The following is an 18683-nucleotide window of genomic DNA, read 5'->3' on the forward strand; positions in this document are numbered from 1 at the left end:
GTGATAATTTTCCTTAAAGACCAATCGAGATACCGCAGTAGTGGGTTGTGTGATAATTTTCCTTAAAGACCAATCGAGGTACGCATAAGCTGGTGATTACACCTCAGTTCTTAAACAAAAAAATAAAATCAAAGATAATAATAAAAGTTTATTAAACAAAAACAAATCAAATCAACGGTAATAATGAAAGTTTATGTTTTTCAGTTAGGCCAACATAGTGTAATTAATCAAAAAATATTTATTTAATTAATCAACAAATATTTATTTTAAACATTATCAATAAGATTTTCCATTTAATTAGGTGGGAAATTTAATAATTTATTGAGCATATCACAAAATTAATAAAGCTGAATGGCAGACATGGTAAATATCTTAGAAAGGAGAGGCTTTTCAATTCACAATTCATTATCTGAATTGGCGCCCTCGTTGAGTTTCCCGCGTCAATATTCCCACTCAATCCAGAAGTTAAAAAAACCGATTCATAAATAACAAATAATAAACCCTAGTAACCGAAAATCCTCTTCCTCTCCCTCTACCTCTCTCACTCGAAGTCTCGAAGAGCCGCTCAAAATGTTCTATTCGCAGACGTTTCTGGCTCGTAAAGGTCCGCTAGGCACCGTCTGGTGTGCCGCTCATCTCCAGCACCGACTCAAAAAGTCTCACTACACCTCCACCAACATCCCCTCTACCGTCGGTTTGTACTATTTTAACTATTTCAACATTTGTTTTTAAAAAGATGTAATAATTTTTTTGATGATCATTTCCTTTTTTTTTTTTTTTTTTTTTTTTTTTTTTTTACTGGTTAGATCGTATTATGTTTCCGGAAGTTCCGATTGCATTGAGATGTCGGGGCATCTTCTGTTAGGCGTGGTTCGGATCTATTCGAAGAAAGTTGATTATCTATCCTGACGTAATGTCGTTTTGATTGGGTTGAGAAAAACTTTTACTCCTGTTAATGTAATTTGCCTGAGGATGCCACGCAAGCTCAGGCTGAAACTATTATTTCTGAAAGAATGGACCTTGATGCGTGGATTTGGATGATCTTATTTATGATGATCACTATGATCATCATTTAGGAATCAGGGGAGATCACATACAGGTTAATATTCTTCGCTTTGTAATTTGGTTGTAGCGAAGTTTTAACATGTGGTCTTACGATTACACATTAAGCTCACTAAAAAGTAGAATGGATTGTACTGATGTATTTTATTGCAAAAGATAAGAAAAGAATAAATTTTCTATTTTTCCGGAAACACGTTAAGACAACTTTTGTCTGTTTCTTCGTATTCTTGTATACCCTTTGAGATGGTGAATTTGACATGCATGTTTGATAATGTTTAGATCAAATTCCGCGCGGAGAGATATTATGTTGCGATATCTTTTGATGAGGTAAATGTTGTTTTATTCTGTTTTTTTTTTTTTTTTTTTTTTTTTTTTTTTTTTTTTTTTTTTTTTTTTTAATTAGAGGTATTGAAATTGCGGTTCTACTGAGTTAAATTATGTGGTGTAGGATGTTATGATGGATTCCACGCGGGCCAGAAGAGTTCCAAATTCGGGGGTTGGACAAAGAGAGAAGTATGTATCTAGTGTTTTTTTTCATGCCTGTTAAGAATGACATTGAAGTGTTCATATTATTTGTTGAGAAACAAGTTTTATGTTTGTTGCTGTCATTGTTACAGCATTCTTCCTGTACCTCCAACGGATGCTGATGCGGGTTTTCAACCCGGTCCAAGTAATCAGACAGAAGTATTTAGTGAGACTGTGGATGATCAAAATACTGGTCTAAGTAATCAGAGAGAACCACTTAGTGAGCCTGTGGACTTGCAACATCCTGGTGTAAGTAATCAGACAGATGTTCTTGATAGAACAGAGGATTTTCGAGAACCTGGTCCAAGCAATCAGACAGATGTTCTTGATAGAACAGTGGATTTCGGAGAACCTGGTCCAAGCAATCAGACAGAAGATCTTGATCGAAGGCAAACTGATCAGATTTCTCCTCCTAGTGTTCCAGAATTTGAAGTTATGCGTGATGCTACCCATGATTTTAGCCCTGCAAACATTCCTGCATTGTTTTCAGATCATGGACATGGTGCGACTGAGCCTTTAGGATCTCCAGACAAGAATTTAAATGAGAAGGAAGTTCATACTCCAAATTTGGAGGATGTATTAGAGTCTGGAGGGGTCTCCTTACAATATCAGCAACTTACAGAACCACCAGCTTCCGCTGTTCCACAAGAAGCACCTGAGATTTTTGATACACATATTTCCCTTGGTAGGTGAATGTTTCTTATCATTTGATATATGCTTGGTGTTTTTGGGTAACCAGACTCATCTTGCTTTTCTTTGAAATGAAATATGCCTTCTTATTTAATTTCAATTTGCTGTTTCAGGGCAGTCAACTCCTGCATTGGCTATCCGATCAACTCCTCCTGTACAGCAGAAAAAACCAAAAGCACGGAAGAGAAAACTTCTCGATAAGTCCATAGTGTTGTCTAATAAGTAAGATTGATCATACAATTCATATTGATCTTTTGCTTCACTTTGTACAGCTAATCATATAAGAATTTGGACAGGTTTATGAAGAAAGCACTTGAAGATTACAGTGATTTATTAAGGAAGAAGAGAAATATGCCTGGCTCTGATTTGGGTGTGTGGAAGTTAAACAACCATGTAAGAAAGGAGCAAGTCTTTCATGAGCCATCATTAACTGGTGAGTTAGTCTTTCCATTTGCAATGCTTATTTCTGCTTGTCTTCCAGGTTAAGAAATTTGGTTTATAAAATATTGTTGTCTGTCTGCCTGTATGCAGGGTTGTGTGAAGATGTCTGCAATATCTTCAAAAAGGACTATATCTCAACCAAACCCCATTTGGTTGCTACTGAGGAAGATATCTCACAACCCATGGCTACAGATTCTCTTGCACCTGAAACAGAACCTATCCTGGAGCCCCTGATTACAGATTCTCCAGCTCCTCAGGCTGAAGCTATCCTGGATCCTGGGGTTGTGCAGTCTCCTTTGCACACAACTGAAACTATCCTGCAGCCTAGGATTGTAGAATCTCCTCATCACTCCACTGAAGCTATCCAAGAGCCTAGTGTGGCACATTCTTCTAGGCCGGTGCCTGAAAATGATATAGAAATTGAAAGATTTAGATATGAGGAAAGCAATATCGGCAATGATAATTTACCTGAATTTATGGCTTCTCCTCCTAGAAAAGATGACTTTACTCCTTTCTCAACTAATACTTTAGGATCTGAGTCGGTGCCTCAGGCAGGAACAACTGTCAGGTCTCCAACGCTATCCACACCAGATGTTGCAGCTTCAACTGGAACTCATGGATCTGAGCTTGAAACACCAAGAACACTTTTAGAGGAGCGGATAGGACTTGAGTACACTGGGCTATCTGATATTCCTGAGTTAATAAATTCTGCTGAAGCAGAAGTAAGTTTTTGTGTGTTTATTCAATCATTCCTTTGGAGCACTTTCTTACAAGATAATTTACTAGTTCATCCTTCTCTTCCAACTGGTTAATTCATTGTTCTATTAGAGTTAAAAGCTTGGATTCAGGCTGCTTAAACATGCAAGGCATGTCTGTCAGACTTGTTGCCTTATCAAGCAAACATTTTTGTGTTAGTGTAAGAGGCAATGTCTCAAGTGTGTGCTGTATGCATGATGTGCTTGCTTGAGCCTTCAAGATTCATTTGCTATATCTTGATACAATAATATATGCATTTGATAATTCTGGAATTATTTTATTGACACTGAGTCTCGGGACTCATGTGTTGAAGCTCTTTCTTGGTTCTCATCCCATTGCTGCTAAATTTGTTACACTTCTGATGGTGTGAACTCTGATGCTGTAGGACCTTAGTTTCCTGGAAGCAGAAAACAATACACCAACAGGTAAGCCAAGTCAGATTTAAGTTCTATTTTTATTGTGGATGTCTCTGTAAAATCTGGGAGGTGCTTATCATTGGTTCTTAAACGACAATGGAAAGTTATTGAATGTACAAACTCATAGACATCCCTTTTTTTTTTTGGCTAATATTTGACATGTTTGTTTATGGCAGGATCCCAAGTAAGTCAAGGAGTTGACTCACTGTCTGTGAGAACCAGGTAATTGCCGCCTATTCTTTTAAGAATAAGAAACTTTCATCGTAACGGATTATTACCTTGACTGGCCTGCTAAATTACTTTATCTTACTATTATGCAGGGCTGTGGCTCAATATCTAAAACAACATTCTCCTATTACTGCGGTCTTAGAAGACCCATCTGGGCAACTCAGTTTGAACAAGATCTTAACAGCGAAAACAAGAAAGTTGTGTGCTAGAATGTTTTTTGAGACGTTGGTAATTTCCAGAAGCTCTCTGTTTAACTGTAATTTGCATGATTCTTGTTTGGGGAAAAATGCAAGAGAAAGTGCTTTAAATATTTGGAGGTACCATATGCATATTATAGATGATATTTTCCAAACCGGCATTTTCCTTTCAAAAAGATTGTTGAACATAAAGCTTTTTTATGTTTTCATATCCTTTTGAAGTTCATGCTACTTGCTGCAAAATGCCATGTATATGTAATTTTCGTGTTCGATTACAGGTTTTGAAGACCCATGGACTTATTGATGTGCAGCAAGAAGAGCCTTATGGTGATATTACTTTAAAGTTGACTGAAACGCTCTCAAAGGCAGATATATGAGGTTATATATAAGTTATCTAACATGCTTGGGGGCCCTTCATTTGTATAAAGGTAGAAGTCAGAGTGGCAGAAAAAGGTTTTTGTAGCATTTGTAAAAATATAGACAACTAGAGGTGATGCTAATTTAATCTAGTCAAATGTAGTGTCTCAGTTATTTAGACTCCTGCTAGAGGTGAACTTAATTTGATTTAATCAACAAGGGAGTTCTAAATTAATGTAATTACTGAAATATTCCTTGGTTTTTCTGTAACTAAATGCTCCCCTTCAATAATATTATGGAATTATTTTGCTTTTTGCTTGAGTTAAACAATTCTCAAACTAGTGCATCAATTCAGAAGGGATAAGTTTCCCTGGCTCCAGTCACAAGGGGCTGCTGTGCTTTGATTTAAAGCATTGTACCGATAGATGCTTTATTTATTTGCTACTGAAGTGCACCATTACAAACCGGTAAACTGTTAATATGGAATTAAAACATATAGCATCCCATCCATCTTGCATATGTGAAAATACAGGAACTTTAATCAGCAGAAAGAAGGGCGTTGATTTTGTTTTCGATATGGGCTTCATGATCTTCAAGGCGACCTTTGATTGTGTCATTCTCCCAGCGGATGAGTGTTGGAACTCCTGTGAGCTTGAACCTAGAGTCGACCCTCCATGGGTGCTGGGGATTCCTCCATGTTGGTCTGTCTCCAACATAAGCTTGCAGAAGCACTATATCATCTGGTGATGCTTCCAGGGTTTTGTATATCACAGGTTCAGCTCTCACACAGTCTAAGACAGATTAAAAAAGAAAATATAGTTTACACCTACTAGTTGAAAAGAAAACAAATAACACCACAATCAACAGTTTAAGCAGTCATGTATCCACAATAAAGTCGGTTTTTGTAGAAGGTAAGGTTGATGATATAACCTTCTTTGCCTTAAAAACAAATGCCAGAATACGAACTGAAAAGTTCATCCAACACAAGATTGTTTGTAGCAGTTGATTATGGGTGCAAAGAAAATAGATAGGTTGTTTGCAGAACACTTTTCACACAGTATGCTTTGCAAAAATCTTTTTACACTAAAGAAATTTGAAGTAAAATTGTAATGCGTTCATTTCAATTCCCATAAATACTATACTTTTCCCCTCCAATGTATGAATTGTCCACTATGGGTATGCTCAAAACACCAAATACATGAGATTAAGAAGAAAGAAAAATAGTTTCAACTAAGTACTTCTATCCTGAGTTGCAAATTGTGTCCTCTTCAATTTTAAATCTTTGCATATAATTCCCTTTAAGTTCTAAAATGTCCTCTGTTAGTCTGTTTGAACTCTCTCCACTCTTTCCCACCTTCGGTACCCCTCCCTACCCAATCTCATCTCCACAGACAAGAAAATGAAAACAAACAGTGATAAACACTTCCTTTAGATTGCTTTCATACAAATCTTAAAGCCAGAAAATTCAATGATAGCAATAGAATCCGTGACCTGACATTGGTGTTTCAGCTGCTAATTACCAAATTGCTCTTCTAAAATCTAATGAATAGCCCAACAACCATAGAGTGCTCCCTCATTTCTCCTTGGAAATTTTTTTGACACATTTTAGCAACACGTTTTGATTCCAATGAAATCATTCCATAATAAAGCTTCCCAAAATTCTTCCATCATATAACAATCTTTCAATTAGATATATTATTACTTTATATCCATGTATCTCTATGACGCCCTTTACTGAAACTACTGGTTAATCACTAAGATTCTCCTTCACATCTAACCCCATTTTTGCACTAATCTTTTGAACCAAAACTAACAACACTCAAAGGTTCAATGCATGATTCTTTATCATAACTTAGTGGAGGACGTATGCTTCTGTATATCTAAATCATCAAAATATTTCAACTTTTGCAGCCATCAACCTACAAACTTGATAATTCAATATCTCAATACCTACAAAGACTAAAATTTATAAATTTAAACTCCCAAATGTAATTGCAAAATCTAAAACAATAAAGTCACAAAAGGTCTATTAAAGGGTATCTTTTACTGCTCCAAATATCATCTTAACATAAATATACCAATAAAAACTTTGACATGTTTGAATAAAAGAAAAACCCTTAAAAAAGGTTAAAAAAAAATACCAGGGCACCAGCTGAGAGAAGTAGAAGGGTCTTTGTCAGCCAAGAAGAGAATAAAATTAGCTTTGTGGTTGGGAGATTCCGATTTGAGCTTCTCGAATACATTATCAAAGCTTGAAACGTTTGCATCTGACAACTTGAGCGGCATTTTTCAGCTTTCTAAGGGCGAGCTTCGGTTGTATTGTTTGTTTGGATGAACAAGAAGATAACTTCAACACAAGCAATTGGGTCGTTTGGCTCGTTATTATGTGCTTTTTAGAATAATATTTTGAAAAAAATAAAGTTGGGTGGGTATTAGATGTAAGATTTGGAAATAAATAAAAATATCTCTCTTTGTTTGTTTAATACACAAACATAGGGAGATATGGCCACTTACCACCACCGGAGGGTGGCCGGAGTCAATGTATCAATGCATGATTGATTGGATCTGGTCGGTCGTGCGTCGATATGACCTTTTTTGGCCAGATCTACAGCTAGATCTAGCCATTGATGGTCAGATCTGACTGCATTGGGTTGTCAACGATGATCAAAGATACGACCGTCATTGATGGTCAATGACGACTATATCTTGGCCGTTCGTTGATGATTGGTCGGAAAAGGCTAGATCGACGCACTATCGGCCAGATTCAATTAGGAGTGCGTTATTATACCAGATTTCGGCCAGCTTCCGATGGTGGTGACCAGAATCTGGTAAATGTGGGTTGCTGTGGTGTTTTTGTCAATTTCTAAAACTTTTTTTGGGTGGTGTTTAGTTAAATTAACAAATTTAGAGGGTTTAAAGGAAATTGAATAATATAGAATAATATTTTGAAAATAAGAGAATAAATGTGTATTTTGGATAGAATAGGGAATAGAATACTAAAAAATTCTCTAACAAACGGAGCCAATACTCTTCTATAGTGAAATCTTTTGTTTAAATTCCTAAAATGCCCTTGTTTTTTTTTTTTTTGTTTTTTTAACTAATGCGTTTGAGCCGGTGTATACGCATCTCCACTAATTTTCCGAGAAGACTAGCGTAATAACCCATCGTCATGATCCTCACTTAAATCGCAGATGCTCAGATAAAAAATTGAACCCTTGGAGAAAACTAACATAACAACCCACCATCACATTCCTCGCTTAAATTGCGGATGCTCAGACAAAAAATCGAACCTAAAACCTTCTATTGTTACTTTCGAACTTTACTTTTGATATTCTAATTCCATAATTGTGGGTATCATTTTATCTCAAAAAAGAAATTAGTTCTTATGCTTACCTTTAAGAATATGATTCTTAAACAAAAATACAACCAGATAAATAGAATTTGATTATCTTTCCTTCTTATCCATTAATGTTGTACATTGACTATGATATTTAAACTCAGATAAATAGAATGAATGTTTAATTAAATAACAAAATCTGATTATCTTGTTATTTAATAGAACGCATCAAGTGCTAAGCTTCTAAACTTCAAGTATTTAAATGTTCTGCTCAATGACATCACAATGTTTTGCGTCACCTCAATTCATTTTAAAATTATATATACGTGACACAACAAAATTACATTTGCCCTTTTATTAATTAATTTTACACCAAACATATCTATATATATTGAGACAATTTAGCCCAATAATATGTCAGGTAAGCATGACCAGTTTGATGATCACATAAGACGTGCATTTTGTGATAAGAGAAAAAATAAATTGAATTAAGTGTTTTACAAGTAATTGAGCATAACAAATTAGTCTTACTAATTACTGTTAATGGTCTTCAATATGGACTGATGTAGTCAAAAGCAGAGCAGCCATGGTAAAATTTTGTCCTCCGAGAAGTCAAGGCACTCGGTGTAGAAAGTCTTTTAAACAGTCATAACGATGGTGGGGCATAAAATACCAAGCTCAGCCGTTGGACTTTTCGATCAAAAGCAGCAGCCACAACACGGGTCTACCTTGCTTGACACGTTCTTCCACTTTCATTTCTCATTCGAAGACTCTATAAATACGTTTAGCTTCTTGTCAATTCCTCATACTCATCTTATCTTCCTTGCATTAGACCGAGAGTAGTTAAACTTAATTATAGCAGCTTTAAATCATGGGTTTGTTTTCAGTCATTTTGAATTGCTTCATGCCATCCTCATCCTCCAAAGTCTCTGATGATGTTGTTAAAGTTTATTCTTCGGATAAATCCAAAAGCAAATCAAAATCATCTGGAGCTCCACTTGTAGTTCCTTACTTCCCTGTTAACTCTATGCTGTCTCGCTTGTAGTTAACCTAATAGTTTGCTTGCTTTTACTACTACTACTACTACAACAACAACAAGAAGATGTATACCAGACGGGAAAACTGATGAATTTCTATGCTGTCATGATTGCGTTATGGAGTTCACCCTGGAGATAATCAAGCAGTCAGTATTTGGCACTGAATGATGAAGCCAAATTTAAGGAGCAGTAGAAATTAAGACTCCTCTCAGATTGACGACATGACAAGAAAGTCTTTCTAGATTTGATTTATCTCAGATTATTAATTTCCATACCAGGAATGTATTGGCTTTTTATTCCAAGTTAAAATTGTATATGTCAATAAGCACTGTTTGTGTATCCAGACACCATTTCTGGATGCTTGAGAAGCATATTGTAAAACTTGTTTAAGACGAGACTTAATATTACAGTAGAACTCGTGGTTATTGTGGCAAATGTTAATTGTTGCGGCGGCTGTTTTTCGCTATAAATATTTGGAAGATGAGACCTGGTCAAAGCAACCACACAATTCTAACCTACTTGGGAAGCTGCGTGGAAAAATATTTATGAAAAGATCTGGTGCACCTTGTTCACCAAGTTAAATGACTTCAAAAATTTCAAGCTAACACCAGAGGTTTCTTGGGTTTATATGTTATATTTGGATGGATGATAATGAATTGACGGTGAAAATTCAATTAAAACTTTATTTAAATGGAAATAAAATTGTAAGAGAATGAGATGAGTCACCACTCAATACAAAACTAGGGCTTCCCTCAAATCTCCAAAAAGTGAACTTGTCGGCAGCCGACCACCTGAAAAAACTTTAACATTTGTATTTTATTTTATTTTCTTACAAAAATAATGACCTATTTAAATAGTTAAAAACTATTACTCTAAAATGGTTTTTTTTTTTTAATTTTTAACCAAGAATTATAGTATTTTTTAATAATAATGAAAATCTTAGGTTAAAGATCATAATTTGTGGGAAGAAAGATAAAAAAGGTAAAATGATGATTTATCATTAACATAAATATCCTCTTTGATAGACACGTGGGATGTCAGAACTGGCCACGTAATCACCAATCTAATGTCAGAATTCTCTTTTTTTTTTTTTTTTCTCAACGAAAGGCCAAACCCTTTTAAAGAATTCAACAAATATTTAATGTCTCATTGTCAAAAAGGCACCACATTGGGCCTGGTCAAAACACCCCACAGCACAATTACGTATTGGGGAAGATTCCTCGATATTAACCTGCTTATTCTTGGCTTGCTCGGCAAGTTCATCCATTTCTCTTCACACTATAAATACTACCATCTCATTTCTAACACTCTCATCTTTAATTTGCTATCTTTCTACTTTTAAGCAACCCAAGAGAAAAGGAGAAGACTCTTCCATCAGTTAGATCAAGCTTTAATTTTGTTTCTGGTTGAAGAAATTAATTAAGCGTAATGGCTTTGTTTTCTGCCATCTCCAATTGTTTCATGCCATCTTCAGCATCTCGAGTAGCTGATAACGATGCGGTGAAAGCTTCTAAGGATTCTTCTTCCAAAACCAAACGCAAATCATCAAAAAAATCATCTGGGGCTCCCATTGTAGTTTCTTACTTCCCCGTTAATTCCTACATGTCTCGCCTGTAAAAGCAGGATATCTATCTACCCAACGTGGCAGATAAATTTGTGGACCAATATCTCTGGTTCTGCAGCCTCACGAAGATAGAAGAAGCCCAATCATGCGAGCTATTTCAATTACTAATATTATTCGAGGCTATTGCCTTTGACGCCTGATATTTACATAGTCCTGCTGGCTGCTGTAAGCAAAACCATTCTGTAATTTCTCCCACATTTGTACTGTGTATAAAACTTATTAATATTATTGATTGTTCCTTTGTGCCAAAAAAATGAAAAGAGTGTTCTGTTGTTAAACAATGCCTGTTATGCAACGGAAACATAAACTCTAATACTAGTTATTGAATATAATAATAATAAGTAGTAAAGCATAAATAAATAGCCAAAAATAAATGTAAAAATAAAGAATACCAGGAATTAACGAGGTTCGGTATTGAAACCTACGTCCTCTGGCGCTGTAAAAGAAAATTCTATTATCTCCAAACAATATTACAAACTTTTGGGTAATACAATAAATACCCAAAACAAAGGGGAGATACAATAAAACTTGTAAACTAAAGGGTCCTTAAAGAAAGAATTCTAAACAAAAGAAGTATAATGGAATTATAACTTGGGATGCCCAATAACAATGATTTGGGTCCTCATATATAGGCCCCAAAAATTTTTACTTTTCAATCCTAATCAATGTAGGACAAACTAACTTTTTTTCGCCTATTACATATAAGTCTTTAAACCTTTCTCTATTATCATTTCTACCCTATTTGATTTTGCCAAAAGCCATTTTTCAACGATGCCTTCTTTATTTAAGACCAATTAGATCACCTGGAAACTTGCATTTGGCAACAAGAGAAATTAAGAAATAACTGAGTGTTGTACAAGTAATTGACATAGGAACTAATCAATTAATTAATCACCAGGTCAAATCAGAGGAACCGCGTGCAAACGTTTCATTTAACTTGGTCTAGCTACCTCGCATTCAAAGTGACTGTGACGTATATAGTCATGCTTATCATATTATGGTAGATGGTGAAAGACTTAACAAACAATGGATAGATATTCTACATGTGGGTTCATCTATTGGGTTCCCAGTCAAAGAAGCCACTAATTGTTGGTCTCTCAATAATGTCAAATCCTATCTGAGGATCAAGGGATGGCGTCGTTCATGCAATTTCTGCATATGACAAATTATTCAAGTTTTTGTGGCTAGCTAGCTAGTGTTCATGTCTGTTGGATGCCAGTGCTTCTTACTAAGAAGCTAAAATCCAAGAAGATGAGACCAAGGTTCCAAAGGAATCAATCCTCAGCCGTTCTGGATATGGCTCTTGTAACCATTGCTTTGTATTCTTGTATGCTGGCCATCCAATAAAATGCAGAAAAAGCCATCACATAATATATGCAAAACTTAATTCTTTATTTCATAGTCTTAAAATCTTAGCTTCTATAAAAGAGATGGACTGATAGACTAAATATTGAAAAAATAAGTTCGGACTTATCTATATACACATATTGGTGGTTGCAAACTGAACAATCCTAGATGGTAGAGGAATCAATTTAAATAACTACAATTTATATTATATAAATACATGATTCTTCTTCAATTCATAGATCATTTTAGTAACTATGGCTCTTTTCTTGACCATTTGCAGTTGCTTAATGTCTAAATCACTGTCGAGGGTAGCCAACGATTATGGAAGCTCCAGACCAGTAACAGTACAAGCTGCGCGCCCAAGAGAACCAAAATCTCCTGGAGCTCCCATCGTTGTTTTTTATTTTCAAACAAGTAATCAGCTCTTTCACGTGTAATTAAAGACAAACGAAGCCATACGCTTTTCTTTTTCTTTTTTCTTAATTGGTGGGGACATGCAAACGCAGAATGTTCTGCACTTCCCTCGTAGGAAAGTGGAAATTTCAATACGAATTCAATGACGGTAGTCTATTTAGCTCGTCTTATAGTCAAAAGTTTCTGATAAACCTCGTTGTAGAAAGAGATGTTCAACAAACATATGGTCCAAATTCAAAGAATTATAATCCAGTCAAAGTAGCCACTGCCCCACCACGAGAAGTCTTTTCTTGCCATTAACGTTTTATGGCAAAAGCTACAAGTTACCCAACTTACCATCTCCCTATAAATTTGCACAGCGTATTACCTAAAACTTCATTCATAACTAAATTAAACTGCTTGCTTCTAATTCTAATCCCCTTTGATAAAAGTGAAAAAAAATGGGAGTGTTGTCTGTGTTTGTAAGCTGTTTCATGCCTACTTCGGAGTCTTCACGAGTGTCGGATAATAACGGGGGTCTGGGGATGAAAGTTTCTTTACAGGAAAAATCTAAAAGCAAATCAAAATCATCATCTTCTGGAGCTCCATTGGTTGTGCCTTACTTCCCTTCTGCTACACAGTTCTCTCGCTTGTAGAGCATCAAGCTCAGAAATAAGCATTTGGGAAATTGAGAGAGGGGGACATTTCATTGGTTGCTTTTCAATTATTTTATTTGTGTAATTTGAGGATTTGTCTATGCCTTGAATAAAAATAATAGCATATTTTACATTTTTATTTGTAATCTTTATAGTTATGTTGTTGATTGATTATATATCATTGTATCTCCAGTCCAATAAGCTTGGGAGAAGCACTCATCTCTCCCACACGATTTTGCCTCTTGGGCCTAGCCCACTACACAGTTGAATGAGTTGGACTTTGTGATGGCTTAATCCAATGCTTGAAAGCCCACAGACACGTGTATATATATATATATATATATATAGACTAATGTGCTTGTTAAAGTAGAGATGGCTTCGTTTATGAGGTGGTTGATTGGTTTCTCAGCGAAGTTTGTCAAATTTGTGGGAGTAAACGATATATTCCCACCCAAGGTTTGACGAAATCCCAGTTGGTATCCAAGTTCCATTTATTCCAGATTCCCACCTTTAAAATAACACTGTTAATAATTTTTAGGGTAGTGAAAGTGCCATTATCATAATGCTCTTAACTTTAAATTAATAAATTATATTTTAACCCTAAATTACCAAAACTATAATTAACCATCTTATTTTAAAATTACTTCAATTACACCCTCAGTGACTACGCATCGTCTCGGTTTTCATCGGATCTAGGCTGTTTTCGATGGCGGCGAACCCCCTGGTCACCCCTATCACCTTCCCCATCGTCCATTGTCCAAAACCCATCTGGTTCCTGACTCACTAGGCCCTCCAATCGTCGGTGCTGTCAGGCTTAGGTTTTCATCATTCTTCGCTAGATTCCGATAAATTCTGGTGATGAAAATCCAATTGGACATCACCACTACAACCAATGTCTCCAAATCTACAAAACCCCTATGTCCCCAGCAACCGTTTAGTGGCCATTCGCCGGCGGAGACCAAAGAAAACCAAGGGCATGTGGCGGTTGTCGTGGCTGGCGATCGACGAGTGATGAGGGGTTGTGAAGGGTAAAGTTTTGTAGAGGGGAGGATGAGGGTTCAAATGGTGGTGACAAGGGTGATTTTGGGTGGAAGCATAGCCGGAAAAGGGTGAAAAACGTCGGCAGTGATGTTGGCTAACATGCACCGGAGCTTTGTTAGGGGCGTCGATCTGCTAATTTGCGCCTCCTCTATGAAATGACCAATTTACCCCTGAGCCGTTATATCTAATCATTTTTCGTTACTTTAAGGGTGAGAATCTAAAATAATTGGAACTTGAGGTACCAATTTGAGATTTTGTCAAACCTTGGGTGGGAATATGTCGTTTACTCAATTTGTGGACTGAAAACAGCATATGAGGCTTTGCCCTAGTGCCCTTTCTTAAAAAACAAAAAGGCACAAGCCCCGTCAAAGTCCCCAAAAGAACATGTCCCTCTTCAAACCCAAAAAGCTACACAACTCAACTCAACTAGTCTCATTGCCTCTTCATGTTCCCAAAAACACAACTCAAATCAAACTCCAACTCTCAACTCCTTCATGTATTTAGACTCATAACCATCTTTGTTCTTGTCTCTGTGACGCTCCTCCTCCCAAATTGAGATGGCTCTCGTGTACAAAGTCTCCCTTTCTTCTTCTTCTTCTTCTTCTTCTTTCTCCTTTGCAAACACCAAATCTTTTAACCCCGTCAACCCAAATACCATTTCTTGTTCTTTGCATTTCAAAAGCTCTTCTTCTTCTTCTTCGCCTTTTACTGAGAAACACTCGTTAGAAAGATACCAAAGGGACAATTGGCTTTATAATGTTAAACAACAAGAACCCACCTCATGTTCTATCTCCTCTGACCCAGAATCCATAAGACAAAACGACATCGCTTTGCAGCTGCCAGAGTTGAAGAATCTACTTCAGGTGTTGAGAGAGAAGCGAGAGGAAAAGTGTGGTGATGGTAAAGGTGAAAAATGTGGGCCAGGAAATGTGTATTTGGTGGGGACGGGGCCCGGAGACCCTGAATTGTTGACTGTTAAAGCAATGAGAGTGATACAAAACGCTGATCTTTTGTTGTATGATAGGTTAGTTTCAAATGATGTTCTTGATTTGGTGGGTCCAAATGCTAGACTTCTATATGTTGGCAAAACTGCTGGTTACCATAGCAGAACCCAGGTAAAAAAAAAAAAATCACAACTTTTTGCTTGATTTATCTGAAATTTAAATCTTTGTAGTGCTTTTATGAATTGGGAAATTGTTGTATCTTTTTATTATAATTTTGGTTTGGTATTGTGTTGGTTTCATATTGAGGGGGAAAAGAATCATTTCTGGATGGTATTGTTGCAGGAGGAAATACATCAGTTGCTTCTAAGTTTTGCTGAAGTTGGAGCTAATGTTGTGAGACTCAAAGGGGGAGATCCACTGGTAAGTTTCTGTTTAAGATGTGATAAATGATTGGAATTTAATGAAATTAGTTTCGGATTGCAATGCAATGTGCTGTTTAGTCGAGCTTTCTCTGAAGGATACTGTTGGAGTGTATAGGTATTTGGGAGGGGTGGAGAAGAGATGGATTTTCTGCAACAGCAAGGAATTCAAGTGAAGGTTATCCCAGGTATACTGAAGTACATTAGTTTCTCTAATTCTTTTGAAATTATTAAGGGTATGTTTTGCTGTCTCAATTGAAGGTGGAAAATATTGATCATCGTGGATGGAAAGACAAGCACTATAGGATTAACTGAAATTTGTCCTTAGCATTTTCATTTATATCTACTTAGAAAAAAAATTTAAGTTGATTTTAAATTTGCAAAACAGCTATCAGTTTCTGTAACATTTAAATAATATGGATTTCTGGTTAAAAGGTTCAACTTTCTGCTGATTATTGCCAAATTGCCGGCTTGGCTTTGCTGGAAACTAACAACTGTCTCATTGAGATTCATTTGGAATGTAACATTGAGGCTGCAAATAAAGGAATGCGCGAATATTGTCATGCAGAATGACAAATTTTAATGATATAATGCCCTTCTGAATTTGGTGTAAAATCTTTCCACCAAATCAAGAGTTTTCTTTCAATTTATCCTGTCTTCACTCAATGGTAATTATATGATACCATATTCAACTCCTTCCATTCTGACAGTGCCCTCCTTGTTCCGTTGCTGCTATAAGTAGCTTATTGGTCCTGTGGGGAAATAATTTTCTTAGAAGGCAGTGAAGCCTTTTTCCGGTCCAATAGTATGATTGTTGTATTGGCTGTTTTGCAGGTATCACTGCTGCCTCAGGGATTGCAGCAGAGCTAGGGATTCCATTAACACACCGAGGTGTTGCAAATAGTGTTAGATTTCTCACAGGGCACTCAAGAAAGGGTGGAGCAGATCCTCTGTTTGTAGCTGAGAATGCAGCAGACCCTGACTCAACCTTGGTTGTTTATATGGGCTTGTCAACCCTCCCTTCTCTTGCCCTGAAGTTGATGCATCATGGTCTGCCATCAAATACACCAGCTGTTGCAATTGAGAGAGGGACGACACCTCAACAACGTGTGGTAAGCATGATACCAAGTTTTGTGTGTGCATGTCTGTGTTTGTGCAATGTTCTTGGGTGTGCTTGTGTGTAGTCTTTTAAGTATGTTAGTTCTTCAATTAGAAGTCAGGTTTTTATTTACCTTATTAAAATCTGAGACTAGTTTTTAATTTCTCACCCTGAGCTTAATCCTGCTGTGTATGTTTAACTAATCCGTTTTGTTTCATACCAAACACTTTAACTAAAATGATACCAGGTTTATTTTTGTTTATAGCATTTGTAAGGTTGATTCTTAAATCTGTATGCTTGATAGTTTAACATCATTATATGAAATCCATCAAATCATCTAGCAATTAACTCATCAAGCTCTGTTGGAAAAAAAATGTATTCACATGATATGAGTAGATGTTCAAATCCTCCTAAGTGCATAACTAATGAACTATATGTGGGTATACTTGGTAAAAGTTATTACTATTCATGTTATTTAGGCATAGTGTGAAACTTGATTGAAAGTAACTAAAAAGCTTTTGAAAACACTAACTAAATAAATATATATATATAGCAAACAGTTGGAACAAGGTTCCTTTGTAAAAGATAAAGTAGAAGAGTCCCTTTTGATATGGCTTCCAAATGCTTCTTCATCGTTATGAGACATTTCATGATTGATTAGATGCAAAGGTGATACTAATTAAGTCAGCACTAGAGAAATTATATTAAGTATTGTTGCAATTATTTTCTGTTAGAACTCTTGAGCTTCAACCTGAAGCAACTATTTCAGGGATGTACCTTTTAAAGTGTTCCATATCTAGTTCTCCTGTTGTTGGTGCTGCTGGTTTACATGCATTTGCAATTGTGCAGGTTTTTGCAGAATTGAAGGATCTTGCTCATGAAATTACTTCGGCAGAATTGTTATCACCAACATTGATCATCATTGGAAATGTTGTTTCACTTTCACCATTTTGGCCACATTCTTCAAAAGAAGTACCTTGTTTTGCTGGGGCTATATAGACATATCCAAGGCACACAGATGAGTCTACTGTTGTCCGAGATTTGTTTTTGGCTAATAACTCCTTCCATTCGTTCACATTCAACCAGACAAGTTGCAATGCTGCCTGATAAGTCTTCTTGCGGTGAAGTTAGATGCTGCCCCAGATATGGATGCACACTTTGTTTTGGTATTTATTACAATTTTTATATCGAGAATGTGTTGGGAATGAGCTGCACTGGACATACAAGAATCTTGTTCAGTGCTTCGGATCAATCAGACTTTCATAGTGAAGTCTTGATTAAATTTTTCACACCAAGAAAATAAAAAGCACAGCCTTGTCATTGTCATTCCAGCCTTCTGTGTTGGCTTCCTTTGAGTTAAGGATGGGAGCTTTGAGTAGAAAGTTTTGTAGCATGAAACGGAATTTGTACCGTTGTAATTATTTTTAATAACATTATTTAAGGAATGGGCATGTCGCTATTCAATTTATTCCATAAAATCGTTTTTGATCTTTGCATGATTCTTGCTGATAAATAATTTGCTAGAAATGCAACTTTAAGTAGCAGAAAGTGACATAAAATTGCATGACGAATGTTTTACAGGCTTAGAGCTTCCAGATTCACATTGTACGCAAATGGTAAAATGTGGAAACATAAACATTTCCAATATAATCAACGTTATATTTCTGAAAAAATATAATACACACCATCTATATGGAGGTTAGATCCATTAAGGAACTAGGGTAAACTGTGGTCCCAAACGGTCCAATCAAATCAATTTCCTTGAAAGAAAATAGGATTAAGCACATTAAGTAGCATGCATTTATAGTTGGAAGTAAATGCAAAATGCTGGATGCTTTTAATGCTTTTCAACGTTTTATGAAAGGTAAAACATTACAATGAATCACCAATCCTTTTCTCTTCTCTCTAATTCCTCTCTTGTTTCTATTGGGTATATGCTTAAGCTTGACCAGGCTCTTTAAAAATATCTGCCTGTGCGGCTGCCTAATTGCTGTACACTGGCAACTACCAAAACAAACAGGACAAGAAACCTTTGCAGCAAAAGTAGAATTTGAATGTTGACAGAACATTGAAAATGAAACCAAAACCTGGCAACAGCCTGGCATTAGAGTGTC

General features: G+C 36.2%; 3 protein-coding genes across 3 annotated transcripts; 2 read left to right on the forward strand and 1 right to left on the reverse strand.

Annotated features, from left to right (window-relative positions):
• Positions 1-506: 506 nt before the first annotated feature.
• LOC116113913 (sister chromatid cohesion 1 protein 3-like) lies at positions 507-4988 on the forward strand. Its single transcript, XM_031400070.1, is given in 14 exon segments — positions 507-694; positions 807-839; positions 842-958; positions 961-989; positions 1342-1389; positions 1511-1575; positions 1680-2272; positions 2391-2499; positions 2574-2710; positions 2809-3434; positions 3860-3899; positions 4067-4112; positions 4211-4346; positions 4594-4988. Coding segments are annotated over 14 exon segments (2202 nt in total). The 5' UTR covers positions 507-570; the 3' UTR covers positions 4693-4988.
• Positions 4989-5071: 83 nt separating this feature from the next.
• On the reverse strand, positions 5072-7075 carry LOC116113891 (thioredoxin-like protein Clot). The gene is made up of 2 exons (XM_031400049.1): positions 6814-7075; positions 5072-5463 (listed from the first exon to the last, which is right to left on the reverse strand). The coding sequence occupies exons 1-2, from the start codon at positions 6956-6958 to the stop codon at positions 5210-5212; spliced, it is 399 nt and encodes a 132-aa protein (XP_031255909.1). The 5' UTR covers positions 6959-7075; the 3' UTR covers positions 5072-5209.
• Positions 7076-14373: 7298 nt separating this feature from the next.
• On the forward strand, positions 14374-18060 carry LOC116113938 (uroporphyrinogen-III C-methyltransferase). The gene is made up of 5 exons (XM_031400098.1): positions 14374-15222; positions 15394-15471; positions 15589-15658; positions 16305-16582; positions 17419-18060. Exons 1-5 carry the CDS (start codon positions 14665-14667, stop codon positions 17566-17568), a joined length of 1134 nt encoding a protein of 377 aa, XP_031255958.1. The 5' UTR covers positions 14374-14664; the 3' UTR covers positions 17569-18060.
• The last annotated feature ends 623 nt before the right edge of the window (positions 18061-18683 follow it).

Source organism: Pistacia vera, unplaced genomic scaffold (assembly GCF_008641045.1).
Source record: "Pistacia vera cultivar Batoury unplaced genomic scaffold, PisVer_v2 Contig692, whole genome shotgun sequence".
NCBI classification, from domain to species: Eukaryota; Viridiplantae; Streptophyta; class Magnoliopsida; order Sapindales; family Anacardiaceae; genus Pistacia; species Pistacia vera.

What these genes read in the sequence shown, in the direction of transcription:
- LOC116113891 (XM_031400049.1), bottom strand. Translation starts at nt 6,958, where the DNA reads ATGCCGCTCAAGTTGTCAGATGCAAACGTTTCAAGCTTTGATAATGTA. An exon ending in TTCTCTCAGCTGGTGCCCTG is followed by an intron (nt 5,464 to 6,813) that starts GTATTTTTTTTT and finishes AATCTGTCTTAG; the next exon opens with ACTGTGTGAGAGCTGAACCT.
- LOC116113938 (XM_031400098.1), top strand. Translation starts at nt 14,665, where the DNA reads ATGGCTCTCGTGTACAAAGTCTCCCTTTCTTCTTCTTCTTCTTCTTCT. An exon ending in TCAAAGGGGGAGATCCACTG is followed by an intron (nt 15,472 to 15,588) that starts GTAAGTTTCTGT and finishes TGGAGTGTATAG; the next exon opens with GTATTTGGGAGGGGTGGAGA. An exon ending in CGACACCTCAACAACGTGTG is followed by an intron (nt 16,583 to 17,418) that starts GTAAGCATGATA and finishes GCAATTGTGCAG; the next exon opens with GTTTTTGCAGAATTGAAGGA.